Source organism: Sylvia atricapilla, chromosome 10, assembly GCF_009819655.1.
Source record: "Sylvia atricapilla isolate bSylAtr1 chromosome 10, bSylAtr1.pri, whole genome shotgun sequence".
In the NCBI taxonomy this organism is placed as follows: Eukaryota; Metazoa; Chordata; class Aves; order Passeriformes; family Sylviidae; genus Sylvia; species Sylvia atricapilla.
Genome location: NC_089149.1, coordinates 13394 through 38888, shown reverse-complemented (window position 1 = coordinate 38888; position 25495 = coordinate 13394). Strand labels below are relative to the sequence as shown.

The window sequence follows — 25495 nt, the reverse complement described above, 5'->3', positions numbered from 1 at the left end:
ATTTAAACAATATGTATTCTGCTCTAGAGGGGAAAACTAAATGGGCATATGTTCAATACAACACTTGTCAGAAAAAACATTGCAATATTGTTACTTTACTTTGTAGACTTGTTTCTCAAGGTCTGCCACATCATTCTTCTTTGCCTCACTCTCATTTGCTGCCAGAATTTGTATCTTCCAGCTAGTACTTTCACCTTTTCATTTTGAGATTGCTTTTCTGAGACATTAAGGTTTTAGCTTTTAATGATGAAAGTGTCTTTTCAAATGCTGTTTACAAATGTATTCCCTAAAAATCTTCTTGTGGAGACCTAAGAACTAATTTCAGACATTATGCTCTAGAATAAATCAAGATTTTTATTCTTTTTTTTTTTTTTTTTAAGCTGGTGCAGTTACTTTCATTCTCTAGTTAGCGGTTCTTTATGTCATCATAGCTAAACTTTACTGAGAAAACTAGCAGTATTCTGCCTCAGATCCAATTCCCTGTTTTTGTTCTCATGTTGGTTCCAAGAGAGCTTCTGCTGCCTCCTTATCCCGTGTCATACCTAGTCAAGGGTCTTGCATTCCTTATTTGCCTCAGTATTTCTGGGGGAAGCCTTTCTCACTTCTTGATTATTGCTATGGTAGATCACTTGCCTTGGGGCTGTCCATTGCTTAAGCCTTATTTGAAGTTCCACTACTTCATTCCTTTTTCCATATACCCTGGAGATAGGGGACTTGCAAACTTTTGACAATGTGAAGTATGTCTGAAAAATGGATTGTGAATCCTCCTTCCCAAAGCACTCTCAATCACCCTGTAGTTTGTGACTATTAAAAATGCTGAACCCTTAGTTTCCTATGGAAATTAGAAGAAAGCCTACCCACAGAATTCAAGATTAGTTCATTTGAAAGGTATTACTGAACAGTGGTTTCTGTCAATTGATGTGAACTTTATCAAAGCCATCCATAGGAATAGACTCTAGCCAAGTCAGAATAAGTTCCATTCATTTCAAATAAATACATTTTTTGATTTCAGATAAACATTCTTATGCATGCTTTAGTAGAACTACGGAGGGATAAGTCCATCTGCTAAATGTCTCATTGTTTCTCAGTTCGCAACTTTCTTGTCACTGATAGAAAACGTTTGAAGTCAGTAGAACTGATGTTATTTTTAATAAACGTGCTTTTATGGTGTTTTAGAAAGATCTCACAAAGAAAACATAATTTTAAATACACATTTCAAAGCAGAGGTCAGAATTTTAGTGTATTTATTTCCTGTTGTCACCGAAAATGGATTGTTAAATTGAACATTTTTACTTTCTCTTTAGAGAATCAGGGTTTGCTTTTACTCATTTGGATGGGTCAATGGCACAGAAGAAAAGAATGGAAGCAGTTTGTTGTTTCCAAAACAACCAAGCAGGGTCCTGAACTATAATGCTTTTGTTTCTCAAAGTGGGTGAAGTTGGATGAAATGTGACAGCAGCTTTCCTAGTGTTTTTAATGGATCCTGTGAGTAATGGGTTGTTCATAGTGATATGGCCTAACCTAGGTGAAGCTTCTTTGGTGTTCTCCCAAGAGGCAGAAGGAAAGCCCATCTGAGAGAGAATGACACTGATGAGGATCTGTATAAAAGACAAATAGGAAATAGGACTTTTCTTCATTTGTTTCCCTAGCATCTTCTTGTTTTAACACTGTATTTTTGTGCTGTCCATTTATTTACTGTAAGTAGAAAGAATGCTAGTAGTACTACTAGCAGAGTGGTGTGACACCTTATCGTGTAGCATGTTATGTGTTTGTTCTTCATATCTCTCTTTCTTTCTGACACTTTTGAATGAGGCTTTCTATTTGTTGTTTATGAACTTCAAAAGCCATAAAGTGGAGTTTCAGGAACAGTATATATTTGAGGTAGTGCTTGTCTGCTCTAGTCTCTTCTGTTATTACTGAGAATTTATTTATAAATTAAGATGTTAGTCTGAGGTTACATTTTGTGGTCATGGAAGACTGGTAATACCTACCTTTAAGAAATTTTTTCCTTTCATTAAAGCGCTCAGAAATGCAAAATTATTTGTAAGGAATAAAAATGTAATTTACCTTTATTGACAGCAAAGTGGTATTCTTAGAAAAATTGGTTCATGTGTTGTGTCATTGTACCAGATTAAGGGCGTTCTACTCACTTCCTTCCTTCCCCCTGTTCACTCCTCTGCTGTAATTCCCAAGTTTTTTGGCAGTTGGAAACTGAAACAAAATCTGCACTTGAAAGAAACAGAGTAAGTTAAAACAATAGTTTAGCTTTGGACTTGGGCATATGTCACTGCCAATAGTAAAGAGAAAGTAGTAGCTTAGACATCAGGTCAGTGACATTAACACTATGAAGACAAAAGCTATTTATTTAATAAATGAAAGAAATTAGTATTAATAAGAGTATAGAGAAGTTGCCATGAAACAATTCTTTCATGAATCGCAATGTGTTTTCACAAATATTGTCTCTGTATGGACTGCACTGATCCATTCAGTTGGAAGGGACCTACACTACCATATTGCCATCAAGTCTGACCACTGCTTTTTCTTTCTTTTTTTCAACAATTCTCTGAATACTTGCGGAAACTGCACGAGAATTCTAATCTTCTGTGAAGATAACGAATGAGGTATAATGAATTCATTGTATTGTGGCAAGCAGTTGTAAGAAAATAAGTTAAGCATTGCTAGCACCAAGTCATCTACAGTCTGTAGGTATACCTAACAACCCAGGGCCAAATATAATTGCTGCCTTTATACACCACTGAACAGCAACTTCTCATCCTGCTGATAACCATCCTGTGATGCTAACCATCCCAAATGGCAGTGGGTGACTACTTGTGTTTGATGGAGGAGCAGTGGGTTCACATGATCCTTTATGATCTCACTTTTGAATAATCAGTGCCAAATGAGATTCATTCATGCATCAGCATTCCTTGAAGTGTACTAGCAGCAATAATAGGATTTAAGAAACAAAAATACCAGTGGAGTAACCAGTTTTTCAAGTTCTGTGGACTTACTGTAGAAATATAGCTTTGAGGTCTGCATTCCTTCTTTGAGAGGTGTACTACCACAGTGCAAGGAAGAACTATTTATCCAACCATAGATTACCTTCTCCCTGTGCCCCCCTCCCTTTTAAAATTGTTTGTTTGTATTAATACAATCATAGATGCAAAATTCTCACCTTTAGGAAGAAATATGAACCTTTAATGTGAGAGTATCACAAGTATACAGATATTTCTGGAAGGCTCAGGTTTTAAAGTATTTTCCAATGTAAAATAAGTATCCTTTGTAGAAGATACTGCAGAAAGGTATAGAAGTTCTGCAATTCACTTTTCCTGTGCTGGACTGATGAGAGAAGTGTGAAAGTAGTGCACTTCAGTCATTCTTGACTACACCAAAAATAGAATGGAACATACTTCTGCATGTTTGAGCTAGGTCTTTCCTCCAGACATCATGTTGTTCTTATACAGTGAGATTAATAATGGAACAGTTTGCCATATATAGCTTGCCAGGAATGTTCCTCTTGCAGTGACAAAGACATAATTTGTTGCTCTTTTGCTTACTACACAGATTGGAGAAACAAGACTTGTTTGGCTTTTATCTTGCAGCTTGATGTCTCTGAGTGTGCGTAGGCATCAGAGGTTCTTAGAATCTAAAACAAGTCATTAAGAAAAATTCTTAGACAATTTGCAGCATGTGGGTGACATGACAAGGTGAGCCCATTGCACGAGACTTGCTTATCAGAGACGGAACATTATTACAGTTGATGTAGACTTAAGTATCTAATATCTGAGAACTAGTAGTACTATACCTCTAGATAGATAAAATGTGCTGGGAAAATGCAGATCACAGACTAGGCATTTCACAGATCCTTTCATTTATTGGTACATTCAAAGTATAAGTAGTAACAGCTACACTACTGTTTTGTGTCCAGCAAAATTTCTTATTTACCTAACATGGTGATTATTGTATATACTAATGAAAGCATATGCGGGCTTTCTTAGCATTCTAGTTTACTCTTGCGTAACAGCTGATTTAGATTTTGCCATCAGGTACTGAATCAGTATATGCAGTGTTTGTTTCAGAATTAAAATAGCAGGATTGTTTTGATGTCTCCTAGACTCCTGACAGTTTCTGTTTTTAAAGCATTTACCTGAAGTTCCTGCTTGTTATGAACATCTAACCAGAAGGTCTCAAAGCTTTCTTTATAGCAGAATACTTAAAGAGTAAGACATTAGGCAGGGAGTAATTCATCTGCAGGCAATATTTGTTCAAGAGGTGATGCCACGTGCAAACTACTATGTTTTGAAGGGAGGTTATTTAAGTTGTTCATTGCTGCTACTAATAGTTTGGAATCCCACTGCAAAACACCAGTGTTTTGACAGGCGTCACATGCTGGGTCAGAAGCATAATGCTGTTATTACTAGGGTGAAAGATGATCCCAACAGTTTTCTGGTTATGAATCAATAATTATTTTCTGAGAAGCTTTACGGTATTTTAAAAATAATTGTGCTATCACAGTCTCACCAGTAAAACTAAATTGTGGAGTGACTGTTGAAGTGTGCTTTGAATGTAAGATATTAATATTAGAAATTAAATATCTCTGTTAAGCTATTTGGAGTGACTCAAATGGGGTAGTATAGCAGTTGGTTAGCCTGGCTATTACAGTTCATTATCTTGAAGGTATGTAGAACACTTTTGTCATTGTCATAGCAGCGGCTTATTTAGCTGTGGCAGAGCAGCCAGCCTACCTCATTAATATTCCATCACAAAAATATTACTAGGAAAATTGAAGCCAGGTTCTCTTCTAATAAAAGTAGCAGAGAAGAGATAGATAGCCTTCCAATAAATGTTTAAAACAAAAAAAGCACCAAAAAAATCAACTGCTCCAACTGCTTTACAACCCTTTTCTCTGTGTTTACAAAGTAATAGCTAAATAATGTAACTGTACTTGGGATACTTAGCTCCCAAGAATTTTTTCTGGAATATCTAAATATCTCACCCTAAACTTTTATTTAGAGAAATATAACATCTCTATTTCAGTGTTATGGGGTTTTTTGGGTTTTCTTTTCTCTCTGTTTTTTTCTTTTTTTTTTTTTTTTTTTGTATTTTGATTCATTGTGAAGGATTCAGTAGAAGAAAATATCCTGAAAATTCAGAACAAAAAGAGGGAACTTGCAGCAGGAGCCTTTGGTACCAAAAAGCCTTCAGCAAGTGAAATAAAACAAAAAATATTTAACGAAATTAAGGCTCTGATTGATTTATAGCTTGATCCTGTGGTATTTTGCATAAATAACATATTTAATATTTGGGATAATACTTCTCTTCAAGTTGCATGTCCCATGCTAATTTTCAGTTTTGCTGTCTTTGTACTCAAAATACACATGCTTCAGATAAATGATAAAAACAAATTTTCTCCTAAATCTTAATTTAGAAGCACACAAATGCCTGAAAATTTTCCAGTGTTCATTTTTTCAAAAGGCTGCTTGTTTGTATAATGGATAAGAGCACAAAAAACACCTCCAAAACCAAAATGCATATTCATGCATTCTAACCTACAAGCGTTTCATCTCATTTTAGAGGTGAAAAGGTAATAAAAGGTAACAAATGTCTTCTCCTTCAGACAAAACTGTCTATAAATGAATTAGTTTCATGTTTCTATCTTAGTATTGCCTGATAAACAAACGGATCATCTGCACCGATTGTTTCAGAAAAGGTGGTCAGTGACACTTCATAAGGAATTCTTACTTTTGCAGGCTATGTCCAAAGATGGTATTTAATTCAAAATTCTAAAGTGTTTTTTACTAGTTCTGAATAATACACAGGTGCAGGAGGGAGTTCCTCTGATGATTACTTCCCAGGAGTCTGTAATAAGGAAATATTTAAATTTGTAAAATACTTTCTTTTAATATTTTACCTTAACAGAACTCCAATGATTTTTGTAAAAGTAAAGTTTCTTTGAATAAAATGCTAGAATCATAGGCATGTATTGACAGCATGCTATCTAGTAATTTCAACAGACACTTTGAACAATAAGACCATGCTATATGCAAAGTAGAATCTAATCCACTCATGTCAGTGAATGAGTTAGTCCTTACAAAATAAATTAAAACAAATAAATTAGTTTATAGCTGCCAGCTTTCTAACAGTTTTCCTGTACTGCTTTTCCTCTTGTAGTGGAAAAATGGCATGTTTTTCACTTCTTTACATATGTCTTAATGGAATGCTCATCTGCATGCCCCTTGACTTATGCAGGAAGAATTTGATAAACTACACCTGTTCATGTACCACAGAGCAAAAATCAGCGCTGAAGAAGCTCAGTTGAGTATTAGTTGAATATTTATGTCTTTCTTTCTTTCTTTCCATTTGATTCTTGTCTTCTGATACGTGTTTACCTAACATTTTGCTCCCTTCACTGTGATGCACAGACTTCAAATTGGAGGCAGAGATTGCTGTATCTAGGTACTGTTTACGTTTGGGAAGTGTATTTGGCAGCAGAGAAATGGAGTCTGTAAAGCTTGTATAAGCCTTTCTTGTGTCTGAAAATATCAACCAGCAGATTGTAAGATGAATTGCAAACATAGGAAATGGAAAAGGACTGAGAAATTAAGGGAAGATGTCTACAATTTGGAACAGGTGAGCTAATGAAAGAACAGAGAAAGGAATTAAAAACAAGCAAACTAACAAACTGATGCAGTTTTTGGAGAGCCAGCACCTTAGCTATGAAGAGAGGCATACTTTAAGTCTGTTAGAGAAAGATTTACAAGGACACAAACGAAGACAGCATGAACCCCAGTATCTGATTGTCAGTGAAAAGCTGAAAAAGAACAAGAGAACAGAAGTAAACCTGATTGAAGTTGGGGTTTGAGGGGGTTTTTTGGGGTTAGTTTTTGGGGGGGATAGCGGCTTTGTTTGTTTGGGGTGTGTGTGTTTGTTTGGGGGATTTTTTGCCCTTTTTTTTTTCTTTTTTTTTAATAGAGTTTATGTAAGTTAAACTTTCTTTGGGTTTTTCTGGTTTGGATTTTGATATTTAGAGATAAGCTGAAAAATAATTTGCAATTATGAAAGGGGGATTTGGCCTTTTTTAATGTTCATTTTCCAAGTAAAAATTTCACAGGCGAGAGAACCGTTTCTAGGGCTAGTCAAGCTACATCATCACTTATGTAAAAATATGCTGACATTTTGCAAAATGGCTTAGTACAATTATGAAAACAGCTGAAAACAATTACTAATTTTGTTTTTATCTATTAGATTATGATTTCCACGTTCCAAAGCCACATATAACTTACCGAAGGAAGTACTAAGCTTTATGATCTCTCCAAAGAAAGCCATTAATGTAACTGAGAGAAAAGAGGTAAAAGCTGAGCACAGAAAAGTCCTGTCTGATTTTGATAGAGCTGTTCAGTTAACAGGTGGTTAAATACCTTGGTGTTCGGGCTGTTAGGGTTTTTTTTTTTTCTGCTTTTGATGACCTGTAAGTAGTCTTTGGCTTTTGGCATTCTCTTTCATGGAGTTTGAACAGTATGTTCTAGAAGTAAGCTTTTGGAATTGTTTTTAATTCCAAAGATTGAGTTAGCAGTCTATCATTCTGGTCTTGGTTGGGTTTTGTTTGTTTCTTTTGGTTTTGTTTTGTTTGTTTTTTACCCTATACATAAAATAAAGATGTGTATGGAAAAAAATGCTTCTTAATCTTCTAAGAGTTACTCTGAGTTGTCACCATTTAAGGAATACCTTAGATAGGCTTCATAATGGCAAATGAAGTTCCACTCTGAGTTGCAATCTAAGCAGCACTGTGATTCATCTGAATAATGATGTTTAGAGTATAGTGCTCTTTTGAGTACCTTCAGATTAGAGCAGAAAACTTCTTGATGTATCGAGTGATGCTATTGCAAGGAATAAAAAGGGAGCTCTGCTTTTCTGCAAAAGCTGCCTGCAGCGATTATGGAGGAAATAGTGGCAAATAATGACATACAGGTCATTTTATTGAAAATAAGCTGCATAGAATTTAGTATAGATGTCATACCTTTCCTGAGGCTGTGGTAAGCACTTGATCATCCTATGAGTTACAGAGGCTACAACAGAATAATTTTCACAGGTTATCTTTCTTCACTAACCATATTTGTTAACCCAAAACATGCTGGTTTTCATCTTATTCAGCATCTCTCTTTATCTTACTGTATTAATGTAACAAAACTTACATGCTAGACCAAATTTTCAGGCAGGTAATAAGTATCATACTTGTCTACTTTCTTGGTCCTCTCCAACTAAGCTTAAAAAGAAGTAAATGTGCCTATTCTCAAGCATGAATACAGACAAGGGGAGGAAAATTTAGACTGTTTAGCTTAAAAAGAGTATTTTACCACCTTCCATAGAGTAGTCAGAACTCTCCAATATTTGTTTGATAAAGTACACTTTTGTCTTTACAGACTGTAACTAGTAATCCCTCCTGCTTTCACACAACTTCAAACCTATCTGTTAAAAACAAAACAAAAAAACAACAAAAAACCCCACCACAGCAAAAGGAAAACCCATATAGGAAAGGGCTAGTTACAACTGGCAGTTCAGATACTATGTTCTTTTAAGTAGCTACAAGCTACTTTGGTTCGAACCTCATACTTTAGCTTTTTTCCTAAATGGTGACCAACTAAATCATAGACTAATTAAGTAGTGAAAACAAGTTAAAACAGACCAACCCTTACACTTGTATTATGTCTTCTGCTTTACCAGCAAATGGTGAGATCTTGTTGATTGTTTATTTCTAGGGTAAAGGTTTAGCACCATCATTAGATTCCAGCCAAAATCCTCCTTTACAAGGAAATAATGAAGCAATCTTTTCTTAGTGGTTCTGGATTAGTACAAGGTATAGCTGTCAAAGAATACTAATTTTGATCTGTTTAGACTTTTGACTAAAGAATAGATCTAAACCTTAGTACAGATGACAGCCAATCTCTGTCTGTCATCAGCATGCTCTATTTTTACTGCTTTTCCATGTCAGTACATGTAGCCTGAGTGTGGCAAAAAAGGCACTTTCTTTTACTGTCTTTACACATGGAAAGAGTAGTTTTGCTTACCGGGGTAGGTGCAGTTACTTAAGCAGCTATGTAATCTTTCTTTGACAAAGTACCATCACAGTTGTGTTCAAGACTAAGGTCAGCCTACAGGGCTTACATTAGAGATGATGTTTCTTTAGTCACTTGAAAGAAAGATGCCTTCTTCCCAAACTTCAATGTAAGCAGCTTCAGCAGGTACTTTCTCCAGTGCCCTGTCCTATATTTATGGCAAGCTAATACAGGGATTTGCCCTAAACAGCTCCCTGGCAAATGACTAAGTAATTTGTCTAGTAAACTTCTAAATAATTACAAACTAAAAGCTGGACATTTGCTAATGAGAGCTTGAGTAGCATGAGCAAAGCTTAAGGGGTATTTATACCTGTTGAATATTTTAGTTAGACTGCTTTGGAGCTCCTTTTTTTTAATTGCTCAAGAGTTTAGGGAAGACAGAAGTGCATGACAACTGTTTATTTTTGTATCAAGTGCAACATTGCAAGGAACAGATAAAACTCAGTTTACTAGTCCCATAGTATACAGAACTGAAAAACGCATTCTGCCATGCTGCAGGCACTGTGCGTAAGAACCTGGTCAAAATTTCAGTGCAATTGTGACTGGAAGAGCAAAGCAGTGCTATTACTGTTACAACTGTATGTATTCCAGTGTCATTAATACATTTATGGTAAAGCAGAATGGCTACCACTCCAGTGTATGAGCAATCCCATGAATTAGATTTTACATCTAGAACAGCAAGCAAAGGAATCAATGCTAATCATCTTAATGAGGTGAGGTAACAAACCCAGTTTAAAGAATAGGTTGAGCCAATTGATCAAAACAGAAGAAATTTTAGGCTGAAAATACCTGGTTTTATCTAGTGGGGAGACTTGGAAATTGGGCAGTAATAGGTGGCCCAAGGATTCTGCTTCCTAGCTTTTGCTCAGTCTTCATCTGTAGCACTGCAGAGGCCTTCAGCCAAGAAGTTTTTCCTCAAGCTACTAGCAAGTGTAACTGACCACCATCTATACCTTTCTAGCTGTTAGTTCTGGAACAAGTCCTTGCATCACCACTGTTTGAGACAGGCACTTCTACTGAAGGTAGGTATCAAGTTTCTTCTTGATGTTGTCAAAGGAATCCACTCCCATATAGTCAGCTTGGCCCTGTTCCCACCGTTCCTTGCGTTCTTCCGAAGATTCAGTTGGTAATAGCGGTGATACTGATATGTGGGACACTGCCTCTGTAACTTCTGCCTAAAAGGAAAGGCAGAGTAAAAATATAGAAATACTTTGTACAGCTAAAGCAAACAACAGGCCATAGAATGGACCAACAAAGTAGATGTTATCATGCACAGTAGCAAGCATTGCCAGTGGGTAGGGATTGGGTAGCTTTCCTAGCAAAATCACAAAGCAGAGTTATAGAAGTTAGCAAGGGAAAATAAAAAGGAAAAAAAGTAAAGTTTAAGTTCTTCATACCTCTCTACAGAAGCCACAAGAGAGAACCAGAGTATAGACCAAGCCAGACAGCTGCAAATAGTTTGTTAGAAAGATGCAAGATTACCAAGAGAAGCACGTCTCAAGAGATCAGTAACTTTGGTCTTAGAAAGGCTGAGAACTTAAACTGGCCCATGTACTAAGCTGAGACTAAGAAGTCTGCAGTCAGATGCAGGCTACTAAACTCTGTGAATGAGAAGTAGAGTTAGAAGCATTACTTTGGTTTTAATCAGTACTGGCATTCATCACTGCCTGTCGATATAAGTATTGATTCTCAAGGTATCCTAGGCTTACCTAAATGTTATTCACCATGCAAGACCTGTACATACATATTTGCATGCTGAACTGGGGTTCTTCTGCTTGAGAACCCTATCAGCTGCAACACATTAAGAGTTAGGCCCTTCTCTGTATACATTAAAGAAGTTACTACAGTATAAGACCTGGTGCAACATTAACTACATACATAGTTTGTTTTAGGCAAGCATACGGTTAGGTCCAAGAACTGTCTAGCATGCTTCTCTTTTGTAGTATTATTTATTCCAAGCTTAAAAGGACAAAACTAAAATACCCTGCATCCCACAAACTAAACCACACCCATGCTTTGAGGTGGACAGAAGGAAGGGAAATTGATGCAATGGTAAATAACCTGTCATCCATACTTAGGTATGGATATACAAAATTATTAGAGCACGTACCATATTTACCCCTGTAGTATTTTCTTTAACAATTCCATGCTGTTCTAGTAATGGTAAAACATCAGCTATGTAAGTATCCCACCACATGTTGAGGAATTCTGGGTGAACTATTTTAGGGTCATCCATGTTGCCCTTTATGCTTTTTGTTCTGGAGTCATATGTATAGTTCCACGGCTTTGTGCTTCCCAGGAAATGCACCACCTTAGTATTTGCACCAAAGCTGTTGGGCAGAAAAATTTTAGAGGTCAGTTTGTACATGTGTCTAGAAAATGAGTTTTGACTGGTAAACTTTTTTTAACCTGCTATTTCTGTATTTGTCCAGAAAACAGAACTATGAATATATTTAGGAGGCTAAATGCTAAATGATCAAACTGCCAATGTCTATTGGGACTGAAAGCATTGAAATACAACAGAAAAAAATGCAAACTGAATTCTACATTACACTAGTCAGAATACAACCAAAACCTAGTGGTCTGGGCTATTTAAATACTTACAGACAACTCAAGTCTTTAGGGTGATGTCCATAGCTCAGGAGAGACCAGTCTCAAGCAGCCGTTGCAATCGGAACTGGTTTTAAAAGTGAAAAAGATTCTACTCCAAAAGTCAGCATGCCACAGAGTTAAGCATTACAAGTATTATATGGAGAAGGGTCAGTGTTAAGAGTTACCCTTTCAGTTTATAGCCTTTTAGAAATGGATCATTGGATGGCTCTGCTGCAAGGAGACCATGTCCCTGCAAAATAATAACTTTGTATAACCAAGGCATTTCAGAAGACTCCTGATCTCAGTGCTGCAGGGTCTTGTTAGATAACCCTTACTTCCTACATAACCTTAGGGCAGCCATGCGTGGGTTTGGTAGTGGGTTGTTTTTGTTTCTTTTTGAAACCATTTAAACTCCATTTTCAATACGGACTTCTAGCTTTGTCCGAACTGTTATCAGTATATTCTTCTGTATTAAAAGTATAGAAGAGATGCACCTCTTCACAGGTAAAGAACTTAATGCTGAAAGAGACAACATTCATGTCATTCTCCTAAAGTTCCAGAACTAGGTTTCAGCTTGATTCAGTTTTGTGAACAAGCAATACTAGTCTCTCTGCTAACAGTGAGTATCTCACCTAGTGCACTTGGTGTCAACATAGTTCAACTGTTATGGAGAGTAAAATCAAGTAGCTTGTCTAATCTTTTATTAAGCAGATGCTGATCATTTCAACCGGGACTCAGACATTAAAGAGTTTTATGCATGGAGACAACACAGGTGTGTTTCAAAAGCCATGGAATATTCAAACCAAGTATTTGGATGGGGTTGTGGGTTTCATACTATTTTAAGGTCCTTGGCTATATTTCAATGTTCACGTTCAAAGCTTATTGCAGAATGAAGGCCTACATGTGCATGAAAGGCCAAGTATTTGCATTAACTGCATTTAAAAAGTGTCTTCAAGAGGTCAGTTACTGGGCTTTAACTTTAAATCCCAAAAGTCAAGATTTAACATAAGGAGACTACCTTAGTTTTATTAGCTGTCACAGTACTAAACAACCTGAGTTTTCTTCATCTTAGGCTGCTGCTGTTCTGAAGAAACTTATTGTTCAAAAATCAAGAGAAGTTAAGTTAGAGAAAAGAATGCATAGGAAGTATCATGCGGCATTTGTTGCAAATGTAGAAGTGTACTCTTGGTATCCTGTCCACTTACACTCAGAGCAACAGATGCCAGGCTTCCACAATGTTTTCAGCATCTGCCTTCTAGATACTTTCTGGACTTGCAATACTTCATTTTGACATTTAAGCTCAACTGTTAGGAAGCTTTATGTCCACACTGGCCTCAGCAACTAATCTGTCTTTGCACATCTCCCAGAAAAGTCCTTCATCAATGTTTTGAAGTTAGAGAGCATTTGTCATGAATTGGCATTTTCCTTTGGAAAAAGGATTACTGAGACTGCTGTGAAATCTAGTCTCGCTGTACAAAGCTGCAAAAAACTTAGCTATTGCTGTCAGTAGGTTTAAATTTCACTATATTCCAACTGCTGATTATCAGGAGTGTAGCTGCTGATTTAACCGAGGGAACTTGTTCCACCTATTGAGCAGGGAGTGTTACTTACAAGGGCTGCACTTCCAGCATTCTATTTTTGAAGGTCTGACAAATTCAGTGAACCAACTGATTCAGTTAAAGAGAATTTTTGTCAGGAGCTCACAGATACAATTAGTCTTTTGTGGCAAAGTAATTTGTAAAATGAAGACCATGTCACTAGCAGCCAGCCATGGAAAGAGGGCATACTTTACAATAGATGTTAGTTTATCGAATGCTATCCAGCTACTTAGTCACTCTGAGGTTTGCATATATTTCTTTAAATAAGTGTTCCGCTTTTGGCAGGACAAGATTCCAAATAGTATTCTGATCACAAGACATAGTTTGATCTTGAGCCAGCAAGCCCTGCTTATGCCAGCTGCTGCTTTAGACACTAGTAACCTGATGTCATTCAGAGATCAGACTGTTTTTATGCACTTGGCACTTTCCCTCTCCCTTTCCTCCAACTTCTGCAGCTCATAATAGATAAAGAGTTTCTGTGTAACACTTCAGTTTCCCTTCTTTCTCCCCGCCACCTTTCTCCTGGACTGTTATAACGCTTTGAGCGACCCTGCTTCTGACACACAGTTTACTCACATGCCAAAATAATGCTGCTAGCTAGGGACGATACAGGTTTTGTCACAGAGGAAACAATGATATCTGGTTGGCTTTATTCTTTGTTCCATCTTGCTGTTACTTAAGGAAGTGACAGAGGTCTAGAAACACTGTTAGGAGAGAATTCTAGCTTGATACAAATCTTTGTTCACCACATTTATATTTGAATGGTATAGGTTGATTAGATGAAACCATAGCTACTGGTTGTTAAATACCCTAAATAATTGGAGTGAAAAAAGGGCAAGTTATCTAAGTGGGAAGGATACCACCAGAGACATGCTGAAGTTCAGCTTAAGTTGATTCAAGAGCCTACAGCTATTGGTTAGAACTGTACTAGATTGTATCCTATACTGGAGGAGTGTTATTTTTGCAAGTGATGTGTCAAATGCTCTTACTCTAAATCAATTTCAGTGCTATCACAAGGGATGAGTTGTTTAGGCTACAGATACAGCTGTCTCTCTGTGTTTATCTTAACATGATCCATTTGACTTTCATCAATTCAACCTTTTTTTTTTTGAGAAGAAATTTTGATATTTTGAGTGACAGGAGTCAAAGTCTCATAGAAAACCTGTGTAAGCTCACATCATGCCTCTTCATTCTGTTACAAGAAATTAAGAATATGTAAGCTCTGAAAGTCGTCTTGAAGTTTTCAACTTACGCTTTAAATGCTGGAAGGTAGGAATATACAGAAGTGCTGCTCAAATTATAAATAAACGGTAGATGTTTGCTCATGTCTGTTGTTGCCCAGCTGCTGAAGAAGGTGTTTAATAACCCCTGATCCGCACCTAAAAGAGAGAGCATTAATAGGCTACGAGCATCAGACAGCTGTTCAAGGATCTTTTTCAGCCACCTTACTAAGTAAGAGTTAGTAATGCAGTTATCATGTCCTGTAGAAGTCTGGCACAGACCACTACAATTCTATTTGTAAACAACCCTGTAAACCTTGCAGCCTTTGAATATTCCAAAAATGCAGAGAACGAAATAGTATGTATGGGGTTACTTTTGTTAAAAGATAGAAAGCTGCTCACAAACTCTGCCATTCATTTTCTTTTACACCTTAAGTTCAATCTCTATAAGGCAGCAAAAAACCCCCACAATAAAACAATAAAACTGAGCACTGTTTAGCTTCAGGAAAATGTAGCTCAGAAGATCAAATGGCAACAATTAGTTTTATTTCTTATGTTTACAGATGTATGGCCAACATCATCTCACTGACAGAGTTAGGGTGTCAGTGGCTTGTTAGACCTGCAGTCCCAGATACACCTACCTCCACACTGATATGATAAGAAAAGCACACAATCTTAGTGGCAACTCTAGTAAACTCCATCAAATTCTTCAACAGACAATAGGTGCTCTTAGTTCTGTACTAAAAATCTCCTGACTAACCACTAAATGAGGATAACAATCCGTGTTCAGAGCGGTGACCTCTTAGTTTGCAAGTAGAGTATCTCAGTAGTAGATTAGCTACAAAAAAAACCAAAAAAACCGAAACCCTTCAGACCAGAGCAGACTAGCTTATAAGTAGCAACTGAGAAGTAAAAACCTGTTTATTTATATCCCTTCATTCTTTATCACAATGAATATGATTAGTCTTTAAATGGCAATCTTTCAAGGACATGGAATGGAGTCCTCCAACTTTCACTTGCTGTACTCTTGCACCTATCACTGCATTCAGAAGTAACATTACTAAAGAGTAGGTAAAGGGATAGCTTAGTTAGTAGACAATGTTTAATTTTAATCTTTTGTTTCCTCAAGGTCTCAGTCTCTGCTGGCTCAGGAAAAGGTTTTTATTGGGCTGTGATTCCGTTTAGGGCCATATTAAGGTTTATACCATCAGTGCTGTTTGTGCAGGATTTGCTTTTTGCAGCTGAACTATCTAGATGCTGGGCATAAACTTAGATGTACAGACAGTACACTGACAAATATAAATTCTGGGTATCCTGTTACAGCTGTCAGCATACATGCAGATTGCAGAATGAGAAACAGCCTGGAGACTCAGTGCAGTAATTTCAAACCTCTGACTTGCCTCTCAATCCATAAAGGAAGGAAAGCACTTTTGAAGAACTTGTATCCATCCTAAGAGAACCTAAGGGGCAGCAACAGTGTATTTAACTTACTCTACAGGAGTTTCTCTTGCTCAGATTGTTTTACATACTAGCCTTTTTTTCAGTTTGCATGCATTTATGCCAAAGCACGCAAGGAAAGTGGCATCTAGGTGTCCTAATTCAGACTTCAGCAGGAGTGTTGTTACATAAACAGGATCTCAGACATAAGGTGAAAAATCAAGCATTACTTATATGAACTATATATTTACAGATACATATGAAGGCACAGTACAGCAAGACTTTAAAACCAACTATTTTGGTTCCCCGGCTAAAGAGTCAGAGGATTGTCTAGGCAACAGCAGCATTCTTAAGGTAGCAGTACTACCAGATTTCTTCTAAAACCAAACTTTTCTTTCCCATCCACTACTTTAAGATGGTATCTAGATTAGTTGCATGATGTGTTCTTTATTATCTAGAAACGTGAAGTTTAGACAGACAGAATAGATGTCTACATAAGTAGCCATCATTCTGCCATTTCTGGACAACAGCACTACATAGGAGACACCTGTCTGCTGTTACATGCAAGAAATGCTCTGGAAGGTCTTCCATTCCCTGGTTACTCCTACTGCAGACAAGGTACTTGTAGCTTGACTTCAACCTACACACAGTTCATCAGGTTGTTAAGTTTGCATCCCTGTGTCCTATTAAAAGCAGTAACCCTTCACAAGTTTCTGTTACTAAGTTTCCTAGAGCCTTTTATTACTTGCTAGGTCAATTTAATTTTCAATTCCCTTTCTCCCTACCAAGATCCTGAGCTCAGCAGTAGCTCATACAGATGCTCTAGGTCTCCACAGTCTCATTACTCAGATCAGTGCTACTATTAATAAGAAGTAAATTTTGAAGTGGAGGTACAAATTACAGTTCTAGAAATTTGATACCTAAACAATTATCTCACTATTTTTGCTGCAACAATCACGAAGTGCTGCAACAATTGCTTTGCATTTAGGACAGAGGAAGTTTCATCACTACATGGCTTTAGCTTTCAAATCAGAAAGCATATTGTGAAAGCAGTTCTATTCAGTTGTGGGGGTTTTGGTTGCTTGTTTGCTTTTTGTGGGGGTTGGGGGTTTCTTTGTGGGGGGGCTAGAATGGAAGGTGTTTGGTTTCTTTGGTTGGTTTGGGGGGGTTTGTTTTAATGCAACGGTTCAGAATTATGCTATAGATTTTGTCATAGCTGGTGATCAATTTGCACAGCAAGGTACGGACATTTATTACATGGCAGTACTCATTTTCATTGGGTAGCATTGAGCATGCAACTGTGACTAATGTCCTTTGGAAGGCCACACATAAGAGTCCCTACAGTAACAAGGATTATTCTATAGACTAGAAGTGACATCTGGATATCTTACTTTTCACAAAATACTGAGAGGTAAGTCAACAGGCTAACTCATTACCTTCTACCTGAGAGGTCCATTAAATGGTCTTTAACCCGCATATTTTTCTGTACCTTTTGAAGTTAGACTTTGTTTTGTACCACAGTAGTTACATAATGAAACTAAGCAACAGGAGACAGTGATACTCAGAAGCCTTTTAACTATAGCCATCTCCAAGCGAGACACTTTTACTGCAACAAATCTGTTGCAGTAAACAAATCTGTTGCAAATCTGTAGTAACATATTTAGTAGACTTACAGGACAGCAGAACTTGGCTTGTCAAGCTTAAACCTGGTACAGTGGCCAATCCCAAGTAACCTATAGTGGGAAGCAGCCAAGGCTACTACATGCACTTGATATTGGGAAAGAGACAGTCACCAGCCTATAAATGATGGGAAGCCTTCCCATAGCATATGAAGAGATAGCTGTATCTTCAAATGTTTGATTCTCTGAAGCTGTGCTCAAGTTGACCAGTACTATATTTTTTCTACAGCAGCTTGAGTTAGAATAGAACATCCAAAGCCTTGAATGTTAGGAATGTCTCAAGCATAATACTGGAGTTTCATTTCTTGTAATATGATCTCTTGTTATATGATTCTACACTTTTTAGTCTGGAGGCCAAACTCAGTTTTTATTTCATGAAGTCTGAAAAAAGTAGTTTTACTACACATTGTAATGATAGCCTCTGTTTCTGAGAGGGATACAATTTTTGCATAGTTACACAGAGAATTCTATCACACAGAGTCCCCATGAGATGTATGTGGTTACTGAGCTATCCCAACTACTGCTAGCATTTTGGTCTAACTTACACTGAAATACAAATTAATACATACCATCAAAGCTGCCTTTCTCTGTGGCAAACTGTAACAGCTGCCTGTATGTTTCAATGGATGGTCGGTAAACAAAAACTCCTGAATTAAAACAGTCGGGCCAGCCTGGATCTGGTGCTGCAGACAACTCTTCTCTCTCAAAAAGCTCATCTATATTTGACAAAACCTAATTGCAAAGGAGTTTTAAAAAATGCTTTTAGGTTAGGAATTGTGGTATCATGTTTTAATGGACTTTGGCATCAACATTAAAACATGAAATCAGTGTTCATTTTACGGAAGACAATACTTTACAGAAATAGTCCCCACAGATTTCATGACAGTTAATTTAGTTTAAACACACATTCTTACTGTCCATCTAGTAAAAGGCTTCTATTACCCCTACTCTTAAAAAAAAAAAAAAAAAAAAACGAAACAACAAAACAACCCACAGGAAAAAATCCAACAATCCTGATACTAGGTCTTCAAGAGGAACAATTAGACAGCCACTTACCATTGTGTCTGCGTCCATGAAAACACATTTTGAAAACTGTGTCAGTTCCCAGCAGTGAAGCTTTGTTAGTGTGATGCCCAACTCAGGTCTTTTCATTAGTGCCAAGTGTGCTGAATCCCCACTATCCAAGACATTTACCAATATGACTTCATCAAAGACTTTTTCCAGCACTCTCCTGGGGAAGAGTCAATTGGCAAGATTTAGTTCTAGTGTTACTCCAACAACAGACCATGTGACAGATTCTGTAAAGAGAAGCGGAATTACAGGGAACCTGGCAATATTTTTTGTTGAAAAAGGTAAGAGTTGACTGCATATGTTGGAATGCAGAAGTACACCTGTCTGCCACGAAGTTCATATTGGGGAACAGAGAAGACTCTTGGGGTTTTATTTTCTTCCACAGAGTTTTAGTTGGCATTGCTACCAAGTCTGGTAAGTCGTAGCTATGTAGTACAAACTTTCCACAAAGCTTTTTTTTAAATCCAGACTCTGATTTCTGTCAACTTCACAGTCTACTCTGAGCAGGCAATTAAGAAAGGGGAAGCTGTTAGACTAGCTTGAGCAGGACAGTAGCTGAATCCCAAACAGCTGAGACAAAGTTTTATGCAACACTTACACTGTTCTGGATTTGTAACATGTGGGACTTTTGAGACATCTGACTAGACTCAGTTGCTAAAACTTTGTCTCATAAAGTCTTTTCAAGACTGACTTAGTCATGGCTGTGGGTACAGAAATGCTTTTGAGCCATTATCATATTCACTAAAAAGTGACAAACTTTCAGGCAGTGTAGTGAAATTTTTTGGCAGATATCCAACCTTTGCTTTACCATCAATACAGCCTTACCATTAGTTCAAGATATTAAGGAGTTCATGCTGCTTAAAACAGCATGAACATCAGTAAATTCTTACTGTTCTACAGTGTATCTTGAATGCTCAGCAGTTACCAGTACAATTTGAGCCACAGAGCTTGTAAATGGGTTTTGGAACTCTGCCTTGCAAAGCAGTCTTGATACTGACAGTTTGGTGTGGACAATGCTTCTGACCTTCAGGCATACTTTGTTAGCAGAGAAAAGGTGAGAAATGCAAGTTCCTATTAAACCACTAGGTACGTAGGTATCACTGGTCTAAGGGCACAGTACTAGCTGGCTTACACTAGTACATAGCTACATTTAGGGTTCATCTTAGAAGAGCACACTCACTTAGTAGGCTGGAATGGATGTTCCTATATGCAACATCTTAATATTGATATGACCATTTAGCTGCCAGGAGACTTGAGGGAGAGTCGCTGCATTTTTTATTGACTTACCTCTCTATTGTGTCTATATATTGATAACTCTTTTCAGAATTATTTCCTTATGCAGAGAATCTTGACCTATCATCTGTAGTTCCCATAGTTATCCATAGTTATTAACTGTTTCATTGTTTGTCTTTTTTTTTTTTAACCCTCTTACATGTGGAAAGAGAATCCAGTCCACTCCATAGTGAGACTATTCTAAGGAGGTTGTAGGAAGCAGTTGCCTATTAATTTCATTTGATGTACTGTGGTGACCTTGTTAGATGCCTCTGTTCAGCTGTTGATTCAGGTGCTACTTTAGTTCTACTCGCTTTCTTCTTCCATGATAAAATATGAAGTGTCTGCTAGATTTCAAGAGAGCTTGTGTTATATTATCTCAATCGGGAATATTTCTGCAAAACAAATAAATACCAATTCTCTGCTCCCGCCTCCACACACGTACACGCAGCATTTACAAATGCACAGGCAATATCACATTGTTGGACAATTCTAAGTAGGACTACAAAAGAGCACAAATCCAGAGGAAATATCATTATCAAGTCACGGCTTAGAGCTCTAAATGCAGACTATTTCTTTAACTCATAGTCGGGAAGAAAAAAAAAAACACACCAAAACATAACAGTTTCATGTCTGAAGAGCTTAGAGAACTCCAGATAGTATAGATGAGTTCTGCTGAAATTAGCTGTTTAGCTTCCAGATTTTCGAAAGGTTACTATTAAGGAATTTAACTTCCATTTTTCAACCTGCACATCAGCAGGAACTGTTGCCGTCTGAAGTATGCAAGTGACCTTACCTCATAAGATCTGAGACCTGAGGAGTAATGAGTGCAGTCAGTTTCTTTGTTGTTCTGTACTGTTGCAAGGATGAACCAAGTACCAGGGCTCCTTTCACATACGAGTCATTTGTGGCTAGAGTCACAAAAGACTGGTCTGGAAGAAATGAACTTGATCAAGTTAGCATGATCCACTACTTCATTCTGACACAGATACCTTAGAAACCTAGTATTGTTAGGTAGTCATGCTGTGGGACTTCTACAATGTGCCCTTTAATTCTTTGTATAGGGCTTTCCTATGTGACTCAATGAAGCAGATTACTTGCTATTGGTAACTTGACACCCGGCAAAATGCAGTAAAATGACCCACAAAATCAAGACTGCTAAAAGAGAGCACCAGTTCAAATTTGCCCACAGGTCAAACAAGTCATGCCAAATGTAGAGACAATCCAAAGTTCTAAAGAGCCTTACTTAGGCCACTTACACGCTATTATGTAAAAAGTGTTTGGAGTCTGTGGGCTTGCATTTAGCCTAAAGTTAGTAGGGTTTTATAGAGTTTCTCTGTGTTCGGCTCTCAATCCAGAAGCTAAAGCAGTCTAAAACTTGCATTTAATTTTCAAATGAAAGTAAGCATTGAATTATATCTTAGACAACAGTTTTAAGTTTTGCTAGCTCAGGATTTTGCAGATCAGTTGTTCTGCAACCCATGCTCACAGCTCTGTCACAAGAATGTAATATTTAAATGGGAAGTAACTAGTAATACAAAAAGCAATTTAAAACTGCAGGTACATTTTTTTACTCTGAGACAAGAGGTACTATAATCTTCTGCTCCAGCTGTATCTTAAATATAGCTTAAGACAGATTGTTTTGCCATATAGTACTTATTGAAGCCATTATATAAACTTTGCATTCTTTCATTTGCTTTAAACTGCCAGAGTGGGACTGAAAAAAGCAAACAAGTAACTTATAAAAGTTTCTCAGTTCACTGTTAACTATTTTCATGTAGACTTACTTTCAAAGTTATATCACTTTACAAAGCCTGCTCTTTTCTACCAATCCATTTTTCACTCTATCAGCTAAATAGTTTCTTCTTAAGAATTTCAAGAGTCAAATATATTTTAGCAACTTTGATTTCTTTTCTTTATGGAAGGTGTTAACAAGGTTAGAGCAGAGTGAGAGCTCTGGACACTCAAAGGCTTACTATCAAGTCTAGTAGTAAGATTAAAGCACTGACTCCTTTCAGAAAAATTGTTGTTTGGCACAACTCCTAAGTTTATGAGGCAGTCATCATCAATATCTTTTTAACTTAATATCCCCTTAACAGTTGACAACAGACAATCATGTACCATAATTGCTATAAGCTCTGCAAACCTGGTCTGCAAGATCTATAGACCAGCTACAAAACCTTCCATTTTGCTTAGCAGCAAAACCAGCTAGTCCCAAGGGATTTAGATTATAGTGGTCAATCACAAAGATCAAAAAAGCTTCTACAATGCTGGGAGTAGAGATATTTTGTTTCAATTCACTTTTAGCTGCCTATTTGTACTAGTTCATATTCAGCAAGTCTGCAGAACAACTTTATGTTTCTTTGAAAGGGCAAGTGTGTAACATTTTAAGCTGTATAAACATCCTCCTAACAGGGCAGGGTTTTCACAGGGTAATTTGCATGTTGCTATTCAATATATGGAAGTCTGTCACTATGCTCTCAGACAGCTCACTTAAAATCCAGTGCAGACAGTGGGATTGTGCCCAACATTCATCTGAATGATGCTTTTTTTTTTTTTTTTCCCCTCCAGCAGTGTGACACTAATTCTTAAAGTGACCTTGCCACTGAGAGACAGGTCTTTTCTTCATTGACCTGTTAGCAGGTATACTTCTACTCCATTTCATCTTGAAACTGAATATTCACTCACAAAGGTCTCTAGAGAAATAAAGTCAATTTAATGATGGAGTAAAGGCTAAGAAGCCCCCTACTGCATCCCAGTTCTAGAAGGAAACTTTACAACTGCCTGAGAGGAGGTGAATATTGCCAACTTGGAGGTCATCTAAATCAGCATAACTTTCCAAGGTTTTGAATAAACTACGTTCTACATATTATACTATGTACATTTGTAAGTACATGAGCCCATGCTACAATTTGGACAAGATCAGTTGGTACTTATTATGGAAGTTATATCTGCAAAAGACTAGACCATTCTACCTAAACAACAGGTATTTCAGCTGTGTGGGTCTCTCTAAACACATTCTCCACAGAATTTTATGTTTAGACAACAGCCGCTGTTAGGCTCAAAACAGAATGAACTCAGTACATGTGACAGTATGTCTTCAAAACCACGTAGCATAAGAGGCAGTTGCACAGCTTCCTAATTGACTTACCCAAACAAAACCATGCTACTTCAGAGACCTCTTTGTCTGCCCAAGTTCACAGACTACAATATCTCTTCGTACGAGTTTTTATGCTAGCCCTTACACACCTACAAGCATACTGGAAGTCTGAGCTAGGCTGCGATCTTTTATTTGATGGTATGCTGGAGGTTACTGGAGTGCTTGGCCCACATCATTTAAAAATTCCCCTGGAAGATTTTTTGTAGGCATAGCCAGAGTTCACAGGTGCTTGCCTTTCCTCCTATTCTCTGAGTTAGTGTATCTGAATTTTTTTTTTTTTTGAGTACGGGATTCCTAGAGAGACGGGAACATCTTATCAAGTCATGCATCGGGGGGGCAGACTTCCTGCAGGCTTCCAAACCTGAAAATGAAACCGACTCTGCTGACAACTTCAGTGAAAATCGGGGGGAAAAACCAAACCAACAACAACAACAAAACCCCCCCCCAAAAAAAACAAAACAAAGAAAAAAAAAAAAAAACACAAAAAAACCCACAAAACGGAATAAAGAACCAACAGGTACGTGGAGAGCCAGTAAGGACCCACTCACTACAAAATATCAAAATCAGAGACATTATAAGCTCTCTCCGGCGTCTCAGGAGAGGGCTGGTTTTTCCCCTGTGAGCCGCAGTAGCCCTATCGTGGCCTCTCCGGCCCATCTTGCCCCCCACCACGCTGGCTACGTCCCTCCCGTTGGGGACGGGGTCTGGAGCAGAGCATCGAGGTAGGTGCGGAGAGAGCCGGCACAGTGCGCGTCCTCTCAAACCGCACAGCGGCGCCCAGCGGGACGGCTCGGACCGCCCCCCGCGGGCAGCCCCTGCCCCCACCAGCCGGAGTCCGCTCGCCACCGGGACGGCTGCCTAAAAATAGGCGCAGTCGCGGCCACCGCGATCCCGCGGCCGGCGGCGCGTGGCGGCTCCGCGAGCGCGGCCCGCGGCCCCCGCGAAGGGCGGCGCGAGCCAGGCGGGCGTATACTGACCTGCCATGGTGCCCGAACGCAGGTCGGCTGCCAGAGTCGCGACGTCCGCAGTCAGGGCCACTCTGAGGCCGCCCCTTATATAGGGGCGGGGCCAGCAGCGGCACGTCCGTGGCAGCAGGAGAAGGCCCCGCCCCGAGGAATCCCCGCGGCGCCGCGGGCGGAGTCCCCGCCATGGCCTCCTGCAGCGGCGGCACGTCACCCCCCTCCTTCCGGGGCAGGAACTGCGCCCTCGCCGGGAGGTTTCAGGCCTACCCCCCCGCCCACCCACTCCTGTGCCTCTCGGATAAAAGCGGAGCTTGGGAATGCTTCAAAATACTGCACTGCGCGAGTAGAGGGTAGGACCGTGTCAGGGTGCTGTCGCTTAGGCTGGGTGCGGCGGTGCTACTACGCACGAGGAGCGTTGCTCCTATGGCCCTGCGGGAAAAGGACTAAAACTACTGGGAAGAGCCTGGCTCCGTCCTCTTGGCACTCTCCCTGCAGATGTTAGTACCGGTGGATGAGATCCGCCGAGCTGCCTCTTCTCCAAGGCCGAAGGGTCGCCACAGCTCCCTCAGCCTTTTCTCCTTGGAGAGATACTTTCTTGTCCCTTCATCATCGTTGTGGCCCTTTGTTGCCCTCTCTCCAGTGTGTCCATGTCTGCTATACTCAGGGGAGCCCAGTTTTCAGCACAGCCCTGCAGGTGTGGCCTCAGCAGTGCTGAGCAGAGGGCAGGGATCCCCCTCCCTCGATCTGACTGGGGCAACCCAGAATACCATTCACCTTTTCAGCAAGGGGACATTTTAGGATTGTGTTCAGTTTTGTGTTCCCCAGGATGCCCAGATCCTTTCCTGTGCTCTGTTATTTTCCTCAAGACAATGAAATATAACTGCCTTTTGATCGCAATGAACTGAGGGAGGTCTGGTAGGAAGTGAGTTTCTTTCTGACTTGAAATGGCAGATGAGCCATGAAAGGATTTTAAAAATAAACAAAATCTCAAATGCAAACTCATGAACAAAGAACGCTCCAACTCCTAATTTCCTCATTATAGGAGATCAGGTTTGAGCTGAGACGATTTTTGTAGACCTGTTTTGAAATTAATTACTTCTAAAGATACCAAAATCAAGGAAGTGTTGCTTGACTAACCACAAAATAACAACCCCAGACCAAACTATGCATTTAGGGCATACCATTAATATATAATTCATGCATCAGATGCACAAAAGTGTGTGAATCAGAATGACAGGCAATGCTGGTAATGTTGTACATATATAGGGATTACAAATTTTTTTTTTTTTTTTTTTTTGTATGCAACCTTTTTTTTTTGGTATCTGTGGCTTTGACAAACTTTCTCTGTGATGGTTAGACATGGTTTGTGTCTGTCTCAGATGAAAGTTTTG

At 38.6% G+C, this 25495-nt stretch overlaps 1 protein-coding gene across 4 annotated transcripts; it reads right to left on the bottom strand.

Annotated features, from left to right (window-relative positions):
• Positions 1–2052: 2052 nt before the first annotated feature.
• GYG1 (glycogenin 1) lies at positions 2053–24284 on the bottom strand. 4 transcript variants are annotated; one of them, XM_066325587.1, is made up of 8 exons: positions 24120–24284; positions 20779–20914; positions 18696–18870; positions 18209–18371; positions 14556–14682; positions 11224–11443; positions 10511–10561; positions 9498–10288 (listed from the first exon to the last, which is right to left on the bottom strand). In XM_066325587.1, the coding sequence occupies exons 1-8, from the start codon at positions 24124–24126 to the stop codon at positions 10127–10129; spliced, it is 1041 nt and encodes a 346-aa protein (XP_066181684.1). In that variant the 5' UTR covers positions 24127–24284; the 3' UTR covers positions 9498–10126. The 4 variants fall into 4 exon arrangements, with proteins under 4 accessions (XP_066181688.1, XP_066181684.1, XP_066181686.1 ...); XM_066325589.1 differs by lacking the exon at positions 24120–24284 and adding an exon at positions 20143–20329 and having other exon boundaries at positions 20779–20826; XM_066325591.1 differs by lacking the exons at positions 9498–10288; positions 10511–10561 and adding an exon at positions 2053–2223.
• Between the last annotated feature and the right edge of the window lie 1211 nt (positions 24285–25495).

Coding starts and splice junctions, on each gene's coding strand:
- GYG1 (XM_066325587.1), bottom strand. Junction 18,871..20,778: donor CAGGTCTCAGATCTTATGAG/GTAAGGTCACTT, acceptor ACTCTTCCCCAG/GAGAGTGCTGGAAAAAGTCT. Junction 10,289..10,510: donor CTTGTGGCTTCTGTAGAGAG/GTATGAAGAACT, acceptor CTTTCCTTTTAG/GCAGAAGTTACAGAGGCAGT.